At 38.0% G+C, this 19,368-nt stretch overlaps 1 protein-coding gene across 2 annotated transcripts in view; it reads right to left on the bottom strand.

Annotated features, from left to right (window-relative positions):
• Window positions 1-16,086, bottom strand: part of Smpx (small muscle protein X-linked) — a 55,565-nt gene extending 39,479 nt beyond the window's left edge. Inside the window, exons 1-3 of one of the 2 annotated variants that reach the window (XM_077793848.1) lie at window positions 15,877-16,086; window positions 12,141-12,197; window positions 517-603 (exon numbers count right to left, since the gene is read on the bottom strand). In XM_077793848.1, the coding sequence (XP_077649974.1) occupies window positions 517-603; window positions 12,141-12,179 (126 nt within the window). In that variant the 5' untranslated portion in view covers window positions 12,180-12,197; window positions 15,877-16,086. The remainder of the gene's footprint in view (window positions 1-516; window positions 604-12,140; window positions 12,198-15,876) is intronic. The other variant, XM_026401378.2, reaches the window with a different exon arrangement.
• Between the last annotated feature and the right edge of the window lie 3,282 nt (window positions 16,087-19,368).

The following is a 19,368-nucleotide window of genomic DNA, read 5'->3' as shown; positions in this document are numbered from 1 at the left end:
GATAGACTCCTTTGCAAAGTTGTCTTCAAAGGAAACATCCAGAGATCATGGTGATTGTTCAAATCCACAAGTGATTCAATGTGCATACTTCCAGAGCTCCAATTTGTGTTCAGCACACATCAGAAGCTGTCTTAAATACATCCTGTTCAGATTGATAAAGGTTTCCAAGTGAAACCTAACTAACAAATTACTAGTAACTATCACTAAATCAATCTAGTAACTATCACTAAACCAAAAGCATCTGAGAGGCTGACACACATAAAATCAATGAACAACAGGAAGCTCAGTATCCTCAAGAAACTGTGCCAGGGACTTGGTTGAAGGAATGAGAGGGACAGAGTTTCCTAGCTGAATGACCAAGACAACTACATAAATCTGCATATTATATATTGATTCCCTGATACACATTTATTTTCCCTCCCTTGTCCTGCTGCCCCACCTGGCCTCTGCCCTCCTTCAGGGAGGATTTTGGAGGAGACAGACCTTGCAAAGCTCTGCTAGCTAAGTTTTCCTCACCTCCTCGGTTTCAGGAGTACATTCTTTTCTTCTGGGGGGTTGCCCAGCTCCTGGCCGAAAGGCTCCCATTGGAATATTGATATTTGCCTAAAAGAGAAAATGGGGTAGATTTAGCTCAAGAAATGTATGAAATTGCAATGATACTCTGAGACAGCAATCATTGTGAGAAAAAATGTGTCTGAAAAGTACATCTTCAAAGCTTTTTATCTCAGAAAAATTGCTGTAATGACAGCACAAAATATGCAAAGGAAAATTTGACTTCCATTTGTTACAGATTTCTGGTATTCATCCTTATATCTGAGCAGCGATTTTACAATTCCTTATTGGGTGGAAGAATTTGAGGACAGTTTGTTCTCGCTATTGCCCTCCTGTGGTGCATATTATCTGTCAGGGATAAGGAAGAAACACAGAACTGTAGGACAGAAGGAAAGCATCTGCAAAAGCCACCCCATGCCTTTGCCTTCCTTCAGGTCCCTTCAGATTTACCAAGGAGTGGGGGACATTCACACCTCCTATGCTGCTGCTCCCTTCTTTATATAACATCCTGCCATATTTCAGCATTGCCTTAGGCCTCTGGAATTGACCTTCAGTCCTCTTCCCAACACATTTTTCTGTGTCAGTAAGGAATAAGCAGAATGTTGAAAAGACAAGTTCCCTTTGTATTATAACTCACTGATACTTATTCTTTATTAAGACAACATATTAATCTCCATCAGTGGAGAACACAAAATACCATCTACTTAAATGAAATGTTCCAAAAATTAAATTATGTAATGTCATGTTGACATAGTAATTTGAACTTGGGAAGAGAATACATAAATTTGAATTTTGCCCATATTTTGTCTGATATCAAAAGGTGAAAACACCCAGGCATAGTGGCACGTGCCTGTAATCCCAGCAGCTCAGGAGGGTGAGGCAGGAGGATCGTGAGTTCAAAGCCAGCCTCAGCAACTTAGCAAGGCACTAAGCAACTCATTGAGACCCTGTCTCTAAATAAAATACAAAAAAGGGCTGGGGGTGTGGTCAGTGGTTGAGTGCCCCTGAGTTCAATCCCTGGTACCAAAAAAAAAAAAAAAAAAAAAAAAAGAAGAATGAAGACATATAATAGAGATCTAAAATGTCTTCAACCAATAGTAGCACTCACATAAAACATGCATTAAACAAAAGTACAACACATTTTTTTTCCACTATAGATAAAAGTGTTGCTTTATGAGTAATGGGATATGTGGGTTTGAAAAGTTGAAGTTTCATCTTGTTTTGAGTGACAATGATACCTGAGCAAAGGCATCATTTTATTATAACACAGATTGGACCAAATGAAATTATTGTGAAATATAGTGAGGTCCATTTGAAAGCACCCGGTATAAGCTGTCACCAGGGGAATGACACCCATGACAAGTGGTATCCACTGTCCATGTTCATTCAGCACGGACAACAGGAAGTAACTTTTCCCATCTAGGGGCTTTAAAACTTCCCTTCTTACTAGAATAATGATGATTCTACAGAAAAGAAATCAATCAAGAGTATTTATAGTGGAAAAAACAAGAGGTACATCATTGTGGTGCCATCCTTAGAGCCAGCAAGCCAGGAAGTATTTTTGATTAATATGTCCTATAAGACAGATAAGATAGAGGGAAAGATAGGTCTTAAATAGTTGAAAATATGGAGCCCTACTTTGTGAACTCCAAGATGTATTTCTTTTAATATATTTGAAATCATAATGTGTCTTACAGCCAGTGATATCTTATACTTTTTTTTGAGACACAGACTTACTATATTACCAGGCTGGCCTCAAATTCCTGAGCTCAAGCAGTTCTCCAACCTCAACTCCCAAGAGACTGGGATTACAGACATAGGACACTGCGTCCATTTGTATCTTATAATTTTAATTGGCAAATTTTCTTTATTTCTGGGCAGGACATAAAATAATAGTATTAGCTGGGTTTGTAGCTCAGTGGTAGGGCCCACTTAACATGCATGAGGCCCTGGATTCCATCTCCAGCACCACCAAAAAATAAAATAAAATAATGGTATTTTACAACTGACAGTGGTTAGATTGGAAGACATATCATAGGGACCTGAAGTAAGAAGATCAAAACAATATAAATAAGACTCATAGAAGATGATACATAATTGAATCAATAGACTATTTCCAGCAGTACAATCTGGATGAAAGAGGGAGATAGTCAATAAGGATTATATGGGAGAAGGTTAATCAATTAAAAGTTTAGTGAGAACACCCTATCCCAACCCATTTATTAAGAATCTACATACAGGGGGAATCTTCCTAATAGCCAGGTCAGGTTATCATATTGTTTCTAAAAGACTTAATAGTTAAACTAACCTATTTACTCAAGTATGTATATTCTATAGTTCATTGTGGTTTTCAGTAAGAAAAAATGCAAAAGTCATCCACAATAATGTAATAGGTAAAGCACTTGCTATGGACCCACCCGCTTTTCCCATTTGGGGATTAATTGTAGAAATTCAAGTAGCCTCTCCATGGGTCATGTGTGGTTTGCAATAGTGAAAAGAGGGGCTGGGGATGTGGCTCAAGTGGTAACGCGCTCACCCTGACATGCGCAGGGTGCTGGGTTCAATCCTCAGCACCACATAAAATAAAAAAGATGTTGTGTCCACCGAAAACTGAAAAATAAATATTAAAAAATTCTCTCTGTTTTCTCTCTCTCTCTCTCTCTTTAAAAGAAAAATAGTGAAAAAAGCCCAGTTCTAGGAGTTGCTAACCGATTCTCAATACTTGAAAAAGTGATAGCTGCTCTGTCCCCACTTGTGATATGAATATTAGGCTATAGCAGGGTTTTTCAAACCTCTTAACCATGGAATCCTTCCCTCAATTAAGGAATTCTAAGGATATCTAATGCAAAGTCTGAGGAGATGGAGGTTTTGAACACCTACATTCTCACAAGTATTCTGAGGTTGATATAATCATCTTTGTTTTACTGATAAAGAAACTGAGTTAGAAAATTTGTACAAGGTCACACAATTAGTACAAGCAAGTGGGCATGCTGGCACAAAATGTCTGTAATCCCAGCCACTCAGGAAGCTGAGCCAGGAGGACCCCAAATTCCAGGCCAGCCTGGGCAACTTTGCAAGACTGTCTCAAAATAAAAAGGACTGGGGATGTAGCTCAGTGGTAGAACACCCCTGTGTTCAATCCTGACCGCCCCTCCCCGCAAAAAAAGACTACAAGCAAAAGCCAGGATTCTAAATCAAAGCTGTCTAACTGTAGAATCAGACCTTTATACTCTACCAAACCATTCTCCAAAGAGTTCTTTTCACTTGGCTGAAGTTAGCTGTAACCTGCTCTGAAATTGCAGACTTATATTTTGAGAAAGGCCTTTGAAAGGGGGCATACAGAATAGATAATTCCAGAATATCTGCCAAAGAAAAGCCACTTTGAAAAATGAGCCATTGACTCACTGACTTGACACTTTTTCTTCTTTAAAGCATCACTCACATCAGGAACCTAAATGGCTTTTTATGACAGCAAATATTGACAGGAATGAAAGCAGCCTGAAAACATGTGGAACATCCAATCATTCATGTGCACCAATGAGGGAGTGTAAAAGGAATGCTTTGTCAACTGTGGCATGCATTACACTAGTAATAAGATGATTAGAGATGTTTCATTAATATAATTGTAGGGCAGTGATACTTGAATGACAAATTATAGACTAAATTATACACATAAAGAAAATTCCTTTAACTTGAATTTGATAGGAAAATGTAGATGTGTAGATCTCTGTTTTTATTCCATTGGCCAGAGAATTGGGTCATATTCTTGTCTTTTTCACTGACTTGCTCCAGTTTGTTTGAAATACTAGGAATGGAAACCAGAGCCTTGAACGTGCTGGGCAAGCACTGTACCACTGAGCTACATACATCCCCAGGGCTTTCTCTGTGTTTGAATACAAATGAAATATCTTTTTAATCCTTCACTCTTTCCCCCTGCAAATTGAGTATGGGTTTGGAATATAAGCTTCTATCTATCTATCTATCTATCTATTTTTGGAACTGGAGAGTTAACCCAGGGGTACTTAACCACTGAGCCATATCCCCAGCCCTTTTTTTCATTTTTTATTTAGAGACAGGTTCTCACTAAGTTTCTTAGAGCCTTTCTAAGTCCCTGAGGCTGGCTTTGAACTTGCCATCCTCCTGCCTCAGCCTCTGAGACACTGGGATTACAGGCTTATGCCACCACACCTGGCTATAAGCTATTTTTAAAATGAAAGATTAAACACAGAAAAGGCTTAACATTAATAACTTTGGTCATTAATGTACAAAGTCATTAATGTTAAATTGGAGGTTTTTTTTGCTAGATTCTGTATAAAGGTAAAGGAAGCAGGTTCTTGTTTTGTTTTGTTTTGTTTTGTTTTTCCTCCCTTTGGTAATGCAGCCCTATCTAATTCCTTTCTCTCCTTGAGGTTTACTCATTTTAGATATTTTTAAATGTGCTCCCCTTCAACAGACCAGGTGCATCATTTTCCCAAGCTATACATAATTTGTTACATCCTCCAAGTTGGGAATGGAAAAAATCTACTAGATCATCTTTTGCCAGTACAGGATACAGTTCCCTGATAGAAGACCTATCTGATGTGAAATGAATACTACATTTGATCTCACCAGACGAAGAAAAGTAGAAAGAATTCCCTGTAAGTTAATTCCACCACTCCCTTAATTATTTGTATTGTTCTCTTTACTTGACTCCAGGCTTAGAGCCAGGAGGATTCTGGAAACAATATTCCCTTCACAGTCACTCCACTGGGGTTTACAATGGAATGACATCTTCTTTCCCCAGGGGGTTGGATTCTGATAGCTGCTGGCCCGTGGGTGCTGACAATTCCTATTGAACTTTACTTTCCATAGTCATTGTTCTCCTATCTCCTCCTCTCTTTTTGTCTCTCTTTTCTGAACCTACTGTGTTGCATATTTGTTTCTAATGACCCCCCACTGATTCATCTTTAGTTTTCAAAGATTCCCATCAGCTCCTGCCAGGATCTATAGCCTCCCCAAAGTCATTCTCCCAAGATGCAGTCAGAGGAAATTCTATGGGTTGCATTTTACAGTATTTCTTTCTGCAGTTTTCTATTCTCACAGTCCTAGTCCTTCCATGAACAGAGCAGGATGTGACATTTTAAGACTACAGCATCTTTACAGAAGACTTTCAAAAAGAGGTATGTTTTCTGAGAAGAAAATGAAATTTCTTTTTGATATATTCACCTGAAATGAGAGACAGACAGGCAGACAGACACACAAACACACACACACATACACACACACACACACACACACACACACACACACCTACCAACTGAAATATAATCAACTTATTTTAAATTAAAATTCTGTGTCACTAGAATGCATAACAGGTTAGGGATTCTTGAAAGGTGGAATAGATTAAAAACACACACAATTTCCCCACTCAACAGGACTTTGAGAAACTCCCACTCAGCCACTGTTTTTCCCCCACGATGTTTCAAACTGAACCATTTTCTTTTTTTCTCTGTTCTCAACACTTTTTGTTCTCTTCAATAATTTCCTGGATGACTCAACTGTAGTCTTGTCATCCAGGGAAATCAGATTTCAGGAATGTACTGTACAGCTATTAAGATAATGTGCACAATTGGTTGGGGGCAGGTTGTATCTCTGAAGTACTTATAAATGTCGCCATCAAAAAATGACATCTTTTAGCCAGTATATGACTGTTTGTCTAATGTCACAAGAATGAGGCCCTGGTTAGAGCAGAGAGTCAGACAGCTGTATGCAAGTTCTTGCTATTACTTTGTAGAATCCAGCATTGAAAATCAGAAACAATGTATTGGAATGGTTTTTGTAAGAAAGAAATTGTATATACATGATCAAAGAAAGGGCTTTATATTTACATTAAAACAAATGACAAATGAAAGTTACTATTTTAAATTTAAATAAAATATTGAAGGAAGGCATATATAATTATTATGATTTTTTAGCTTAATCAATGATGATGATAGTCTCTTCCTTTGTATCAAGAAGTGTCATATGGAATCTTGTCTGTGTGTATTTGGGGCTTCCACAGAGACTGCTATTTCTTTATGCCCTGGGCAATTGAGAGTGGAAGAGCAATGATTATGGATGGAGAAGGAAAAGAAGCATTAAAATGTGGGGTGTCAAAATATTCTGTTCTCTATGCAGACTGAATAGCAATGGAAACCTATAGTAAGAAGCCACACATGAAGGACTCACAGAATCATTCCTTTGAATGTATGATGAGAGAGTTGGAGTTAGTTTCACAAGCAGCTAGATTGAGTTGATTAAGCCAGAGGTAGTAATTCAGTGGCGGTGGTTGCTTGTATTTCAAGACCATGTTTGTCACTGAGTCCCTTTATTTTGTACTTTTCACTCTAAGCCAACTTGCCTTTAACATGACTTTAATTGGTGTCAGCTATTAGCTTCTCCACTGAAATCCTGACACCATTTCTGAAAGAGAGTTGAATTCTTAAAAAAAAAAAAAAAAGGCAGGCACCCAGCATCCATAAAATGGTAATTGTCGCTCAAGTAGCCTTGGCACTTCCAATCACCCTTGAGATGATCCACAGCCACACACCCAGTCTTGTGCTCTATGCCAAGGGTGGGGATGATAACTAACAAGAATGGGCACAGTGGTTCCAAACATGGCCTTTGGGATTGCACTGGACCAATGAGTTCAGGTCTGACTCTCCTACTTACAAGCTGTGTGATCCTGGGTGCATTATTTCATATCTCCTAACCTAATGTTATGATCCACAAAAATTCTGTTGCACTATGCCAAAAACATAGGAAACCCAGAATAACTGTAGTTATTACTGTCATCCTAATAATAAACCTTGGGAAGTTATTCTCAAGAAATTCACAGACTATTAGAAGCTGGTCAGAGGCTTAGTGGTCATTTAACACAACACCTTCCCTTTGCAGATCACAAGGGTGGGGGGGGTGAAGTCACACTGCAGAGCTAAGACTAGGGCACAGGACTCTTTTCCAGTCAGCCATGAGCTCTCAGATCGCCTGGGAGAGGAAAAATAATAGCTACTTTGGTAAACAATAGAGAGAAATGACCAGTGACAACCCAGAGAAGATTGGCTCTGTATGAATGAGACCCTGGGAGGCCTGTGATATTTCCAAAAGGGGGTATGTTTGGGAGGAAGAAGAAGGACAAGCAGGTGCTACCAGTAGCTGGTATCATTTGGTCTCATTAGAGAAAGTCACAAAGCAGATCACTGATAGGATTAGATTTCCCAGCAACTCTAGCTTTCCCCACCACCTGTCATGTCAAATTCTTTCGTTGGAAGGGAGCGGACTTAGTGTCCCAAATGTGCTGATGTTACCTTGGTCACAGCTCCATCCCCATCAACAATGGGGAATAACAAACAGCCTGGAGAGTCTAAAACTGTGGTTGGAAAACTACAATCCACTGGCCAAATTCAGACCACCACCTGATTTTCAAATAAAATTTCACTGAAACACACCTATGTTTGTATTGCCTATGGCTGCTTTGTGGTGTAACAATGGAGTTGAGTAATTGGAACAGACCAAACAACCCCAAAGCATAAAATATTTACTATGTGGTCCTTTTCAGAAAAGGTTTGCCAACCTCTGAGACAGAACTTTATCAGCTGTTTAAGAGACAAAAGCCCTGTCCAGGCTATGAAAGAATCAGCTGATTCCTTCAAGCTATTTTTATGCTCCCTTGCTGAGACTTAGTTAAAACCATGTGAAAGAAGGGTATACTTAAAATCTCCACAAAATTCAAAGGCCTTCTCTTCTTCAGTATGGATGTGAAAGACAATTTGTCCATTTCTTCTAAGGGTGAATCTAGTTCTGGTCTCCCTCTTATTCTAGTACATGGAGGAGATAGAGCCACTTGAAGAGAAAGCAAAGCCATTCCATGCATTACTTCATGTAAAGAGCCATCTCTTAAGAAATGTGTGTACTATAAACCAGGTGCTTGCCATACATGATTTTGCATTTTGCATTATAACAACCATGTTAAGTAACATATTGTCCCCATTTTACAGAAAGGTAAGCTAAGAGGTTTGCAACTGTTTGATGCAATGTTTTCTAACATAGGTGCAATAACTCAGTTCCTGATCTGCCTGCCTGTTACAAGCATGGCTGAAAGTAGCTTAAGTTTAACCAAGCCAGACAAAGTAGAGACCCCAATCATTGTTTCTAGACATTTGCTCTGCCAAACACTATACAGCAAGATACTCATTGAAGAGGTCCAATATGTTTAGAAAACATTGTATATGTTACCACCTTCCTGGAAATAATATGATGCTATTTTCAAGTTAATGACTCTGATAAATTTTTCCAAACATTTAATGATAGAAGCCTTTAATTTAATTAACAATATCTCATAAAACTGGTTTCCAAAGGACACATTTTGGGTACTATTGAACTAGATGATGAGGGCTGGGCATATAGCTCAGTTGGTAGAGTGCCTGCCTGCAGCACAAGGCCCTGGGTTCAATCCCTAGCACCACACACACACACACACAAAAATCTGCCACTGTTTGGGCTGGGGGTGTGGCTCAATGATAGAGTGCTTGCCTCACACACGTGAGGCACTGGGTTCAATCCTCAGCATCACATAAAAATAAACAAAGATATTGTGCCCAAAAAATGAATTTTAAAAAAGATATTGTGCCCATCTACAACTAAAAAAAATTTTTAAAAAGTGTAGTCATGAACTAGATAATGATAATGATTGATGATTATCATTGATAATAAAAGCTCTTTCTTAAACAATTACAATGACCCAGGCAATGGCCTAAGCATTTACATGTATTAAATTTGATTAATTCAATTTACCCTCCCAGAAACCTTGAGATAGACACTATTATTAATTCCCTTATTGACAGATGAGGAAACTGAGGCACAAAGAGGACAAAAAATAAACTTGCCCAAAGTCATGTAGCTATTACGTAGGAGTCTATGAGTTTCTCAAATATAGGAATCAGATATCAATGCATCTTTGTATACCCTACACTTAGCACAGTACCTGGTCCACAATATGTACCCAGGAAACAACCAGTGAACTGGATTGGAAATAAGGTTCTAATAAAAAGTGACTAGAATGTATTGAGTAGAACATTTAAGACCTTTGAATGGCATTTACACAATGAGGGTATTCCTTCATCAATCAGGGTTTTTATTTGTTCCAGAGAAGACTGTAACCTAGAAAATATCCCTACTATAAACTACTTTGTACAGTGTAACCATTTTTATATTTTATTTAATGCATCCTACTTAAGGTTAATACAAAAATGATAGAAAATATTAGGTAGTACTGATCCAATTTAGCCACAAGAAAATGAAGGTACGTTAAACTGGGCTTTTTGTGTGGCATAAAATATATTGAAAGAGGCAACACCACACCATAAGGAATGACTGTATTGCCCCTGTTGGTAAAGTGGATGGATTTTTTTGTAATGCAGCATAATAACAGCTACTGAGAATAGTCGATAGTAGCTTTTTAAATATGATAGGTCTAAAAATATATCAAGGTCAAAATTAGTAAATGAAATACTGGTGAATTTTCAGTGTAGAGTTGAGTGAGACCAGGGAGCACTGAGAGAAGACAAATCATGCTTTCAGCTTTAAATGAAAGAGAAGCAAAAGCAGCCCAAGAGAAGATTATGGTTTTGTGTCCTACAAAATAAAAAGGAAATTTTATGTTTAGCACTTTGAAGCTTTAAGCAAAGTGATCCAATGGTATTATTGCTCATAACTTACATAAAACACTCCTGAAAGATCATAACTATAATAATGGTTGATCTTCAGCTAGTGTATATTGTGCTGTTTTCAGCATCTTATACATATAGCCCTAGATGGTGAGTACTATTATCATCCCCATTTTACAAATGTGGGAGTGGAGGTACAGAGAAAGAACAGGGTACAGTTACTTTCCTATGATCCTATGCCAGCACAAGACAGATGAAGGACCTCAGCAATCTGATTTCAGAGCACATGTTACTAACTGCTTACATGTGGAAGAGAAGATTCTAAAGCTCAATTATATCCAAGTTCTGAGAGACAAAGTAATTTCCACTGCTACTGTCAGGATGTCAGGGTCCCACTAGGTAGACACCAGAGGACTGAATGTCACAATTTGGAATGGAATCCTTGCCAAATACATAGGCCCCTCCTTGGTGGCTTACTAAGTGACAGGTTTCCAGAGGTTGTCATATATCCTACCACTTAAGAACCCCACCAATTTAAGAGTATGCATTAGTCATGACAAGTAAAGAAAGATCTGTCCCTCCACCCACGTCCATCACTAGTGTGTGCCAGGATTTCTAAAACCCTCAATGATGTAGTCACAGCCTGGCCACGTGCATGCCCTTCCAAAACACAGTCAACTGTTGGTGACTGTGTTTATGCCATGATGGTACATCAAAGCCAACACATTCTGCAACTGCCACATGCCCTCACACATTCAGAAAAAGTCCAGAAAGAAAATATATTCATTTGGAGAAAGCAGAGATGGGTTCCACGTTGATGAAAAGAAGGAATTTTACAATAAATCATTGTACCCAATTCTCTGAGTGGGAGCCATTTGACAATCAAACACAGAACACTTAAGAGAAATAGCAAATTAAATGTTGAATAAAAACAAATACTGAAAGTTATTTTCATACTTGTGTTTTTGTTTCAAAATGCCTGCTTCTCTTTCCCATTTTTGTGGGTGATACTAAGTCAATTTAAACAACCAAAGAATTTGTTTACTGAGATGGCATGAGGAAAGCTAATAACATATGAATTTTAAAAAATAAATAACCAAAAATAAAAATAAATAAATAAATAAAAAGCCATGGGAAGAACACTTGATTATAAAAGGTTATTTTTTTAAAGAAAGATATATTTTATTTGATTTTATGCTGAGGATTGAACCCAGGGCCTCCCACATACAAAGCTTGTGCTCTACCACTGAACTACACCCCCAGCTTTAAAAGATGTATTTGAAACAGAGGCATCAACAAACTTTGATCCACTGATATATCCATATAGCAATTGGATATGAAAATGGAAACTGAACATTCTATCTCTATTGTTGAGCATATAAAACATGCATATCAAAAAGCATGCTACATTTTTAAATTAACATTTAATAGTTATAAAGATTTATAGAGTACAGTATGATATTTCAACAATATGCTATTTTATAACAATACATGTATGCAATGTGCACTGATCAAATCAGAGCAATTAGCATTTTCCTCTCCTTATCATTGCTTTCTTTATGGAGCCTTTGAGCAAATCTCTTCTAGTTCTTCAGAAAGCATATAATAGGCTATTGTGAACACATTATATTTTTGTAGAAGATAATTTAATTCTCATTTATAAAATTTGATTATCTTTATAATCCAGAACAATTAAACAAAAATAGCTTTTATTTCATCTTTTGTGCTTACCGGTCTTACTTCGTTTCTCAATTGTCCTTCAGGAGCCTTACCAAGAGGAACTTTCCTTTTCTTCACGTCAGTTAGAGGTGAACAATCAGTTAGAGGTGAACAATCGCAGTATGACTTAAACGATCACACTAGAAATCACAGAGCTGATGTTAAAACACAAACACACCTACTTACCTGGATGGCTCTGACATTGGAAACTGGCTGTTTCGACATATTCAGGCAGTCTTAGTCCTAAAAAATAAGTAAGAAACTGTTAGATGTGGCGGCATTCAGATTCTTAGTCTTGATAAATTCAAATTTAACTCATGATTCAACTGGGCAGCCACCTCTTTCACAGGCCATATATTCTTTCAGTCTCAATTTCCAAAGTTACTTAGAGACCCTCCTTCTGAAAGCCTTGGGGAGAGGGAACACTAGAGCGCCCCAATAAATCATTCAGGAGGAGAAATGCTGAGATGCCTCGCCCCTGATGCTAATGATAGGGGATCAGAAACTTGAAAGGCCCTATCATCTCCTTCCCTGCCCTCCTGACCCTCTGCCAAGAGCAGCAAAGCACAGAGGTGGTGGGAATAAAACACCTTTGTTCAGGCTTCAGCGGCTCTCCACTTGAAGCTGAACTTTTGATCTGAATTCATTGTTGCCAGGGCGGCTAGTCAGTCCATTGAGAGCACCTGCTCTTTGTTGAACACCCAAAGACAAATGGCCTGTGCTACATCCCCACTGTGCACATGTCTCTTCTCCCAGCTCTTGGGAGGTACTCGGAGAACCTGGGCTACAGCTTCATCACCCCACACCCCAGCACTGCCTTATGTTCCTCAGGCCCTCTGCAGGGTGCTCATATAGAGCTCAGGCTCTGTGAACACGGGCAGCTAATTAGGCCTTGCTCATCTTCTTTGCTTTCAACGATCTCAGAAGGCAAGTAAGACTTCAGTGACCATGTCAGATCAGATACCCAAGATGTAGAACTGCTTCATTCCCAGATGACTATTTCATTCTTTCAACACTGACTTTAGAGACCTTCCTTAGGGCAGTGTAACTGGAGCATATTTGGGGACTAGGCTGTTTACTGGGGCTGAAGGAACAGGAAATAATAACCCAGCTCTGGCTTATTTTTATAGCTTCATTTATTAAACAAGAACAGGACCAAGTGAAAAGTTTAAAAATTCATTGAATGAAAAGCACTCTGTGTTCTAAACCTAAACTATAAAACAGGTTGACTGCATTCTATCTATTGACTGGTTTAAACATACATGTTAACATGTAAATAAGTGACACAGGAAGCAGTATTGGCATTTGCCACAAGTCCTATGTGACCTGGGCAATGTTGCTCAACATTTCTAGGCTCATTTCCCCTTCCTTAAAATTTACCTGCCTCACAGGTTGTAGTAACATTCAAAACACATAATGCTGCTGGGAAGGCCCTGCAAATGTTAAAGCATGATGCAAGTATTTATTGTTTTACTGGCACTGTCCACAGCTAATGATTTGTGATTGTTATTACTGATATGCAGCCTTAAGTACAAAGAATTGATGGACAGATGTTCCTCAACACCTGTAGAGATAAAAGATCTGAGAACTCTGTGAATAACTTAGGTTGTTGATTTTTTCAGATCTTCAAAGTCTTAGGCTCTATTATGTGAAGTTAAACAATTACATATTTTTAAAATTAGTATATCCAAGTAGAGTTTTTGTAGCTATATACATGAAAATGATGAGACTTTTTATAAAAGTTTTACCCAAATGCTTTAGAATTACATGGATATAGCCTCCGTGCATAAAGGTGTAGGTACAGTTATTTTTAATATGGTTAAAAAATTAAATAGCAAAACCAAAATGAACAATAGGGATACATTTTGCCCTATGATTTGTTTCAAAAAGATTACTGTCTTTCCTTCAGTGTCAAAGGAAAATGAATCATTTTTAATTTTTGGATCTAGGGCACACAGCTCAATGCCAAAGTGAAAAGTGTAGTGACTTAATTTTAAACGTTTCCATTCCTCAAAAGCTAGTAGAAGTCATGCAAAGAATTCTCAGAGGATTTTAAATATCTCAGCATAGTTTTCTCTGAGTGTGTACAACTAAAGTTTAACTACTATCATTTGGGAACTTTTGAAAAGTTATTTTACATCAATTTAAAACATGGGAATTAGGAAATTTCTTTATTATTACAATAGCATGTTGGAATGTAAAATGAAACAAAAACCAAGCAATGGATAGTTGTGTCATTTATACTGCATTGATTTTTTTTTCTTTGATAAGCTGATTGGTTTTTTTTCACTGGCGATAACAACAACTACTGGCCTGCTGTGTTTCTTGGGGGGAGAAACTTAGCCTAACAAATGGGTGGGCCTTATCTTCCTTAGAGTTTTGGTATATTCTGATTTATATACAAATCTCTTCTAAACATCCATGTCAATATTGAATAGAGACACCTATAGAAAAAGTTGGTTAGCTCCCAGCTCTTGTTCCTCACAAACAGGCTAGAGAACATTTGTGTAAATCAGTTCAGCAGCAGTTCCTGCTGTCCTCATTATTTGCAGAGAAATCAGGGCAAAGCACACTAATGAATAAAAATAGACCGTGTTCCCTAGCTGTTTCCCTGGCCCTGTATTCACCTCCATCAGGGATGTAGAGTATAGGATGCACCTTCCCTCTTCATCTGCATGCTTCCTCCCGGGACCAAAAAAGAAAGCTATGCCTTAGGTACACTTTCTACTCCCACTGGGGCCAGAGCTTTTCATCCAGAGAGGTACTCTTTACAATACTCAATTACTGTGTCTGTCTCCTGGCTCTGGCTAAAATTTGAAAACATTGAAAGTTTGACAGGCATATATTGACTTTTACAAAGCCTATAGTATAATGGAAATGCTTGCCAACTGAGTGCAGTTGAGTTTTCCTGGCAGTTCTGCAAGTCAGTAGGGACTTTTAATGGTCTGTATGCTGAGTCATGTACAATATATACCCCTGGTTGGTTTTGATTGGACAGCACCTAATATCTAACTTCTAAATAAAACTCCTTGAATTACTAAAAATTGGTCAACATTAATATCACTAATTTAATAAGAAAGGATTCAGAGGAAAATCAATATTTGGAAAGAAGAGCTTTGTTTGTTCTTTCGAAAGGTCAAGTAAATGGATAAAGCTCCGTCTCAAAGGGAATTATCTTCTGTCCTACAGCTAAAAATAATTCCTGAGAAGGGTGTAGAAAGATGTTCAGCTGTCTGAACTGACTCCTTATTCACTCTGTTTTAAATACAATGGGAGGGAAGAGACTCTATAGTCCCATGCCTTGAAATCTGGTACCCGCATAGATGGGGACAGTGAGAACTGCCCTCTTCACTGATAGAAGTTACAGGAAAACTGATCACAGTGAAGCTCTTGAAAAGAAGTTTCTATCTACACACAGATATTAATAGAACTTTATCATTAAGAGTAAGCTTGGCACTTAGGGAAATGAGAAAAGCATTCAAACTTGTACTGTGTAACAACTCGGTCAATAATGCGGATTTAGGTAAATCAGAAAACTAGCATTATAGCTTTTCTTTGCTCCCAGTTCTCCTGATTAATTCTCAGCTTTGAGTCCAAATCAGTCTACAGCTGGCTGACTGTAATGCTGACCATCCAGCTTCAAGGTCACAGTTATCATATCTGGATTGTGAACATTTTACTAACATCCCTATCAATGAAAAAATACCTCTAGTTCAATATTCTTTCAGCACACCCCTCACACACATATGCATAAACAATGTATAAAATAAGCAGCAACACCATCAGTGAACAGGGAGTTGACAAAGAAACTACCCCCACTGGTTACAAGCCTACAAAGTTATAAGTAGTTACATCAAGTTAGGTATCAAGGACATTTCCTTCAGAAAGCCCAGTTGCCAGCAGAGCTGGTCCTTCTGCTTACCTGCTTTCTGTATTTGTTTACTGCCAGAGGAAAGTCCCAGGCAGCCAGGTGCAAGAATACAAAGCTCCTTGGAGGGTGGAAGGGACGCCCGGTGTCCTCTGAGCTGCGATCTCAATTCTGATGCTTTTCATGTGGCTGAAATAGCTCGAGTGCTCTGTGCCTCTCCCGGTACAGAGAGCTGCTCCTGGCTCGGGGCTGGAGGGGAACTCAGTTTAAGGCTAAGTGTTAAAGAGAATTCCTGTCATAGCTCACAGTTGTTCTTCCTAAATATAGAGTTTGATACAAGCCATACTCTGGCTGCCTCCAAAAGGATTGACCAGGCGGGAAGCAGGGCTCAAATGTCAGCCGGGAGGTGGCTATGGTATCTTACTGCCCTCCTAATCTTCCAGAGAGGCTGATTATATTTTCTCACAAATTCTAAGGAGGTATAGAAAACTTCAAAAAGTAGGAAAAGGCTATCTTTAGCTTTATTACCTGGAGGCCAGAAGATGAGGAGCATTTAATAAAATTTGGGGGAAGCAGCTAGGGTACTGTGTTTTTATTCTGGCTTGGCCACTTGGGAATTATTAAAGTTTTGATTTTTTAAAAAATAATCAGCATTCAATAGTCACCAAATGATATTTAAACTATTGCATTGAACTGTATGACATTGTCTTTTTGTAGGACAAAAATGGTTAAAGAGGAACAGGCTGTTGGGCCATAGTCCTTGTTCCTCTGCTTCACTGCCTCTACTGGGGGCATTAACTTTGACCCCCAAAGCAAAGGAGACAACAGAATAGAACAAAGAAAACAAAGATGAAGTGTCTCAGTATGACAAGACCCAGGACCAGGTACCAAGGAAAACATTTTTAAACAGACCACACCAAACCCTAAGGCACACGACTTTTCATTTTTTTAACTTCTCCAGTCTTTGAAATTAGCTTTATATAAAACTTACCTTCAAAAGAAGGAAGGGAAGATGGGATATCATAAAGATACAGGGAAGATCAGTAGAGCAGAAGAAGGAGATTAAGAGGGAAAAGGGATTGGAAAGGGTAGGAAATATGGAATAAATTCTTAAAAATCATGCTATGTGCATATATAAATATGCCACAGGGAATTTCACCTTTATGTATAGGTAGAAAGAACCAATCAAAATATAAATAAATAGACCAGCAAAAGGAAGATCAGTAGAGAAAGGAGAATGAGGGGAGGAAAGAGGGAAAGAAAAGGGGAGGACATTAACTGAAATAGAATTCTATGAATGTATTAATTTGTTGAGATGAACCTAACTACTATGTATAACTATAATGCTTTAATTAAAAAATTTTTAAATAAAAAACTGTCCTTCAGTAGAAATAATTGACAGAGTATACAGACTTAAAATCTACCCACTAAATTAAAATGAACCCTATGTCTGAGTCCTTGATGGCATGATTGAGCCACAGAACTCTTACCAGCAACCATCACCCACTAATTTTCTTGTTAGGTGAAGGAAAGAAACTTCAGTTTCTGTGAGCCCCTTAAATCAAGTTTCTGTTCCCTGTAGCTGAGTGCATTCCAAATAGAAGCAGTTGGCTTTGTTTTCAGACCTGCAAAGAGAAAAACAATTTTCTGGGAGTTTAGGGGGTCATCAGATTATTGGGATTTATTTTAGTTTGGGGTTCACCATTGACTTCTATTATTCATATACTATTTCAAAAAATTGTGTCTTTAAATTTCAATTTAGACATCATGCTTTAAGATTATATAGTGCCAAAAGTGAGTCATTTATATACTGGAGAAGAAAATATAAGGAGCACTTGAATATTTGTCCAGATGTTTGGCTACACCTGTGTGTTCAGAGCTCTTTACTGCACCAAAGATGTTGTCACTCCATGGACCAACAACAATGAGCCATTTGGACACCCTGCCCTGCAGTCAGCCTACACATTTTGCCACAGTCCTACCTCAGTGACCACTTGGTAGACAAAAGAAAAAAATAATAAAGAATAATCAGCTTGGAGACGGGACTATGAAAAAGAACCTAGCTATGATCTATGAAAACACTTTATTTTTCCATAATATCTACTTCTATGTTAAATTGGAATTTTGACACTGCAACTATGATCAAATCAATGCTCATTTGTAATCCAGAAAAGTTTCAAGTTTCATTCCCTGGCTGATGCTGACACCTTTAAAAAGACTGGTGTGAGGGCTAGAGGTGTAGCTCAGTGATAGAGGGTCTGCCTAGCATGCAGAAAACCCCGGGTTCTATCCCCAACACTGCCCTACCCCCCAAAAAAGACTAGTTGTGCAAATGTAGCCCACTCTGCCCACTTGATACTTGTCCCCACCAGTTTGGGCAGAAAATAATTCAAAAATTTCCATAAGGGATGCAGCTGTAGCTCAGTGGCAGAGCACTTGCCTAGCATGTGTGAGGCACTGGGTTCAATCCTTAGCACTGCATAAAAAACTAAAACAAATAAAGGCATGCTGTCCATCTACAACCATATTTTTTTTTAATTTCCATAACATCTATCACAGTTGTACCAAAATTTTATAAATTATAGGTCATTTTATCTTAGAAAGTATAATCAGTTTTTAACAATAAATATAATGTATTGCAATATTGATGCAATCTGACTAATGGGATAGACTATTCTGATTGAGTAATTGGTTGTAGTTCTCTGTATGTTCATCTGGTAATGGCACTACCCATCTACCCAGGGCCAGTGGCCTTTAATGACAAGAAGGTTAGAATACTGATTTCATTAAATTTACTAACAGGATAAATATGGATATTTGTGGTCAGATGAATGATAGGGACCAGGAATAATTTTGGATCTTTATTTTTATCAATATTGTTGTTGCTTCCTGTTTTACCCTCTCCCATGTCTATAACCCCATTTCTCTCTGCAAAGAGTAATGCAATATTATTATCACCTTATAGTTAATCAATTATTTTTTTAAAGACAGAATGAGAGAGAGAGGGAGAGAGAGAGAGAATTTTTTAATATTTATTTTTTAGTTTTCGGCGGACACAACATCTTTGTATGTGGTGCTGAGGATCGAACCCGAGTCACACACATGCCAAGTGAGCGCGATACCGCTTGAGCCACATCCCCAGCCCGTTAATCAATTATTAACTTCCACAGTTTCTTTGCATTCAGCAAGATATACATTTGGTATTATGGATCATAACAAATAAAAATCCAACAACATGAAGATATTTGTCATTTTTATAGTCTATATTTGTATAATATTACAGATAATTTCTGGAAAGATTGCTCTCACTAAAGGTATGTTGTCCAACAATTCTACAACTAGATAAGTTATTTTCATGTGTTCTGGTCTTCTTAACTGCATTTGTAGCTAAATAATAATATGACTTAAATATCTTAACCACTATTTTGTGGTACCTATATATCATTTCATAGATGTATCCCCAGTATGTGGCTCAGTGACTATAATGAAAAAGACCAACAAGACAAATTTTTTGTGGAGAAATAAGCACCCCTCATACACTACTGG

Source organism: Urocitellus parryii, chromosome X, assembly GCF_045843805.1.
Source record: "Urocitellus parryii isolate mUroPar1 chromosome X, mUroPar1.hap1, whole genome shotgun sequence".
NCBI lineage: Eukaryota > Metazoa > Chordata > Mammalia > Rodentia > Sciuridae > Urocitellus > Urocitellus parryii.
Note: the sequence above shows the minus strand (reverse complement) of the source record. Positions and strands in the feature narration are given on the sequence as shown.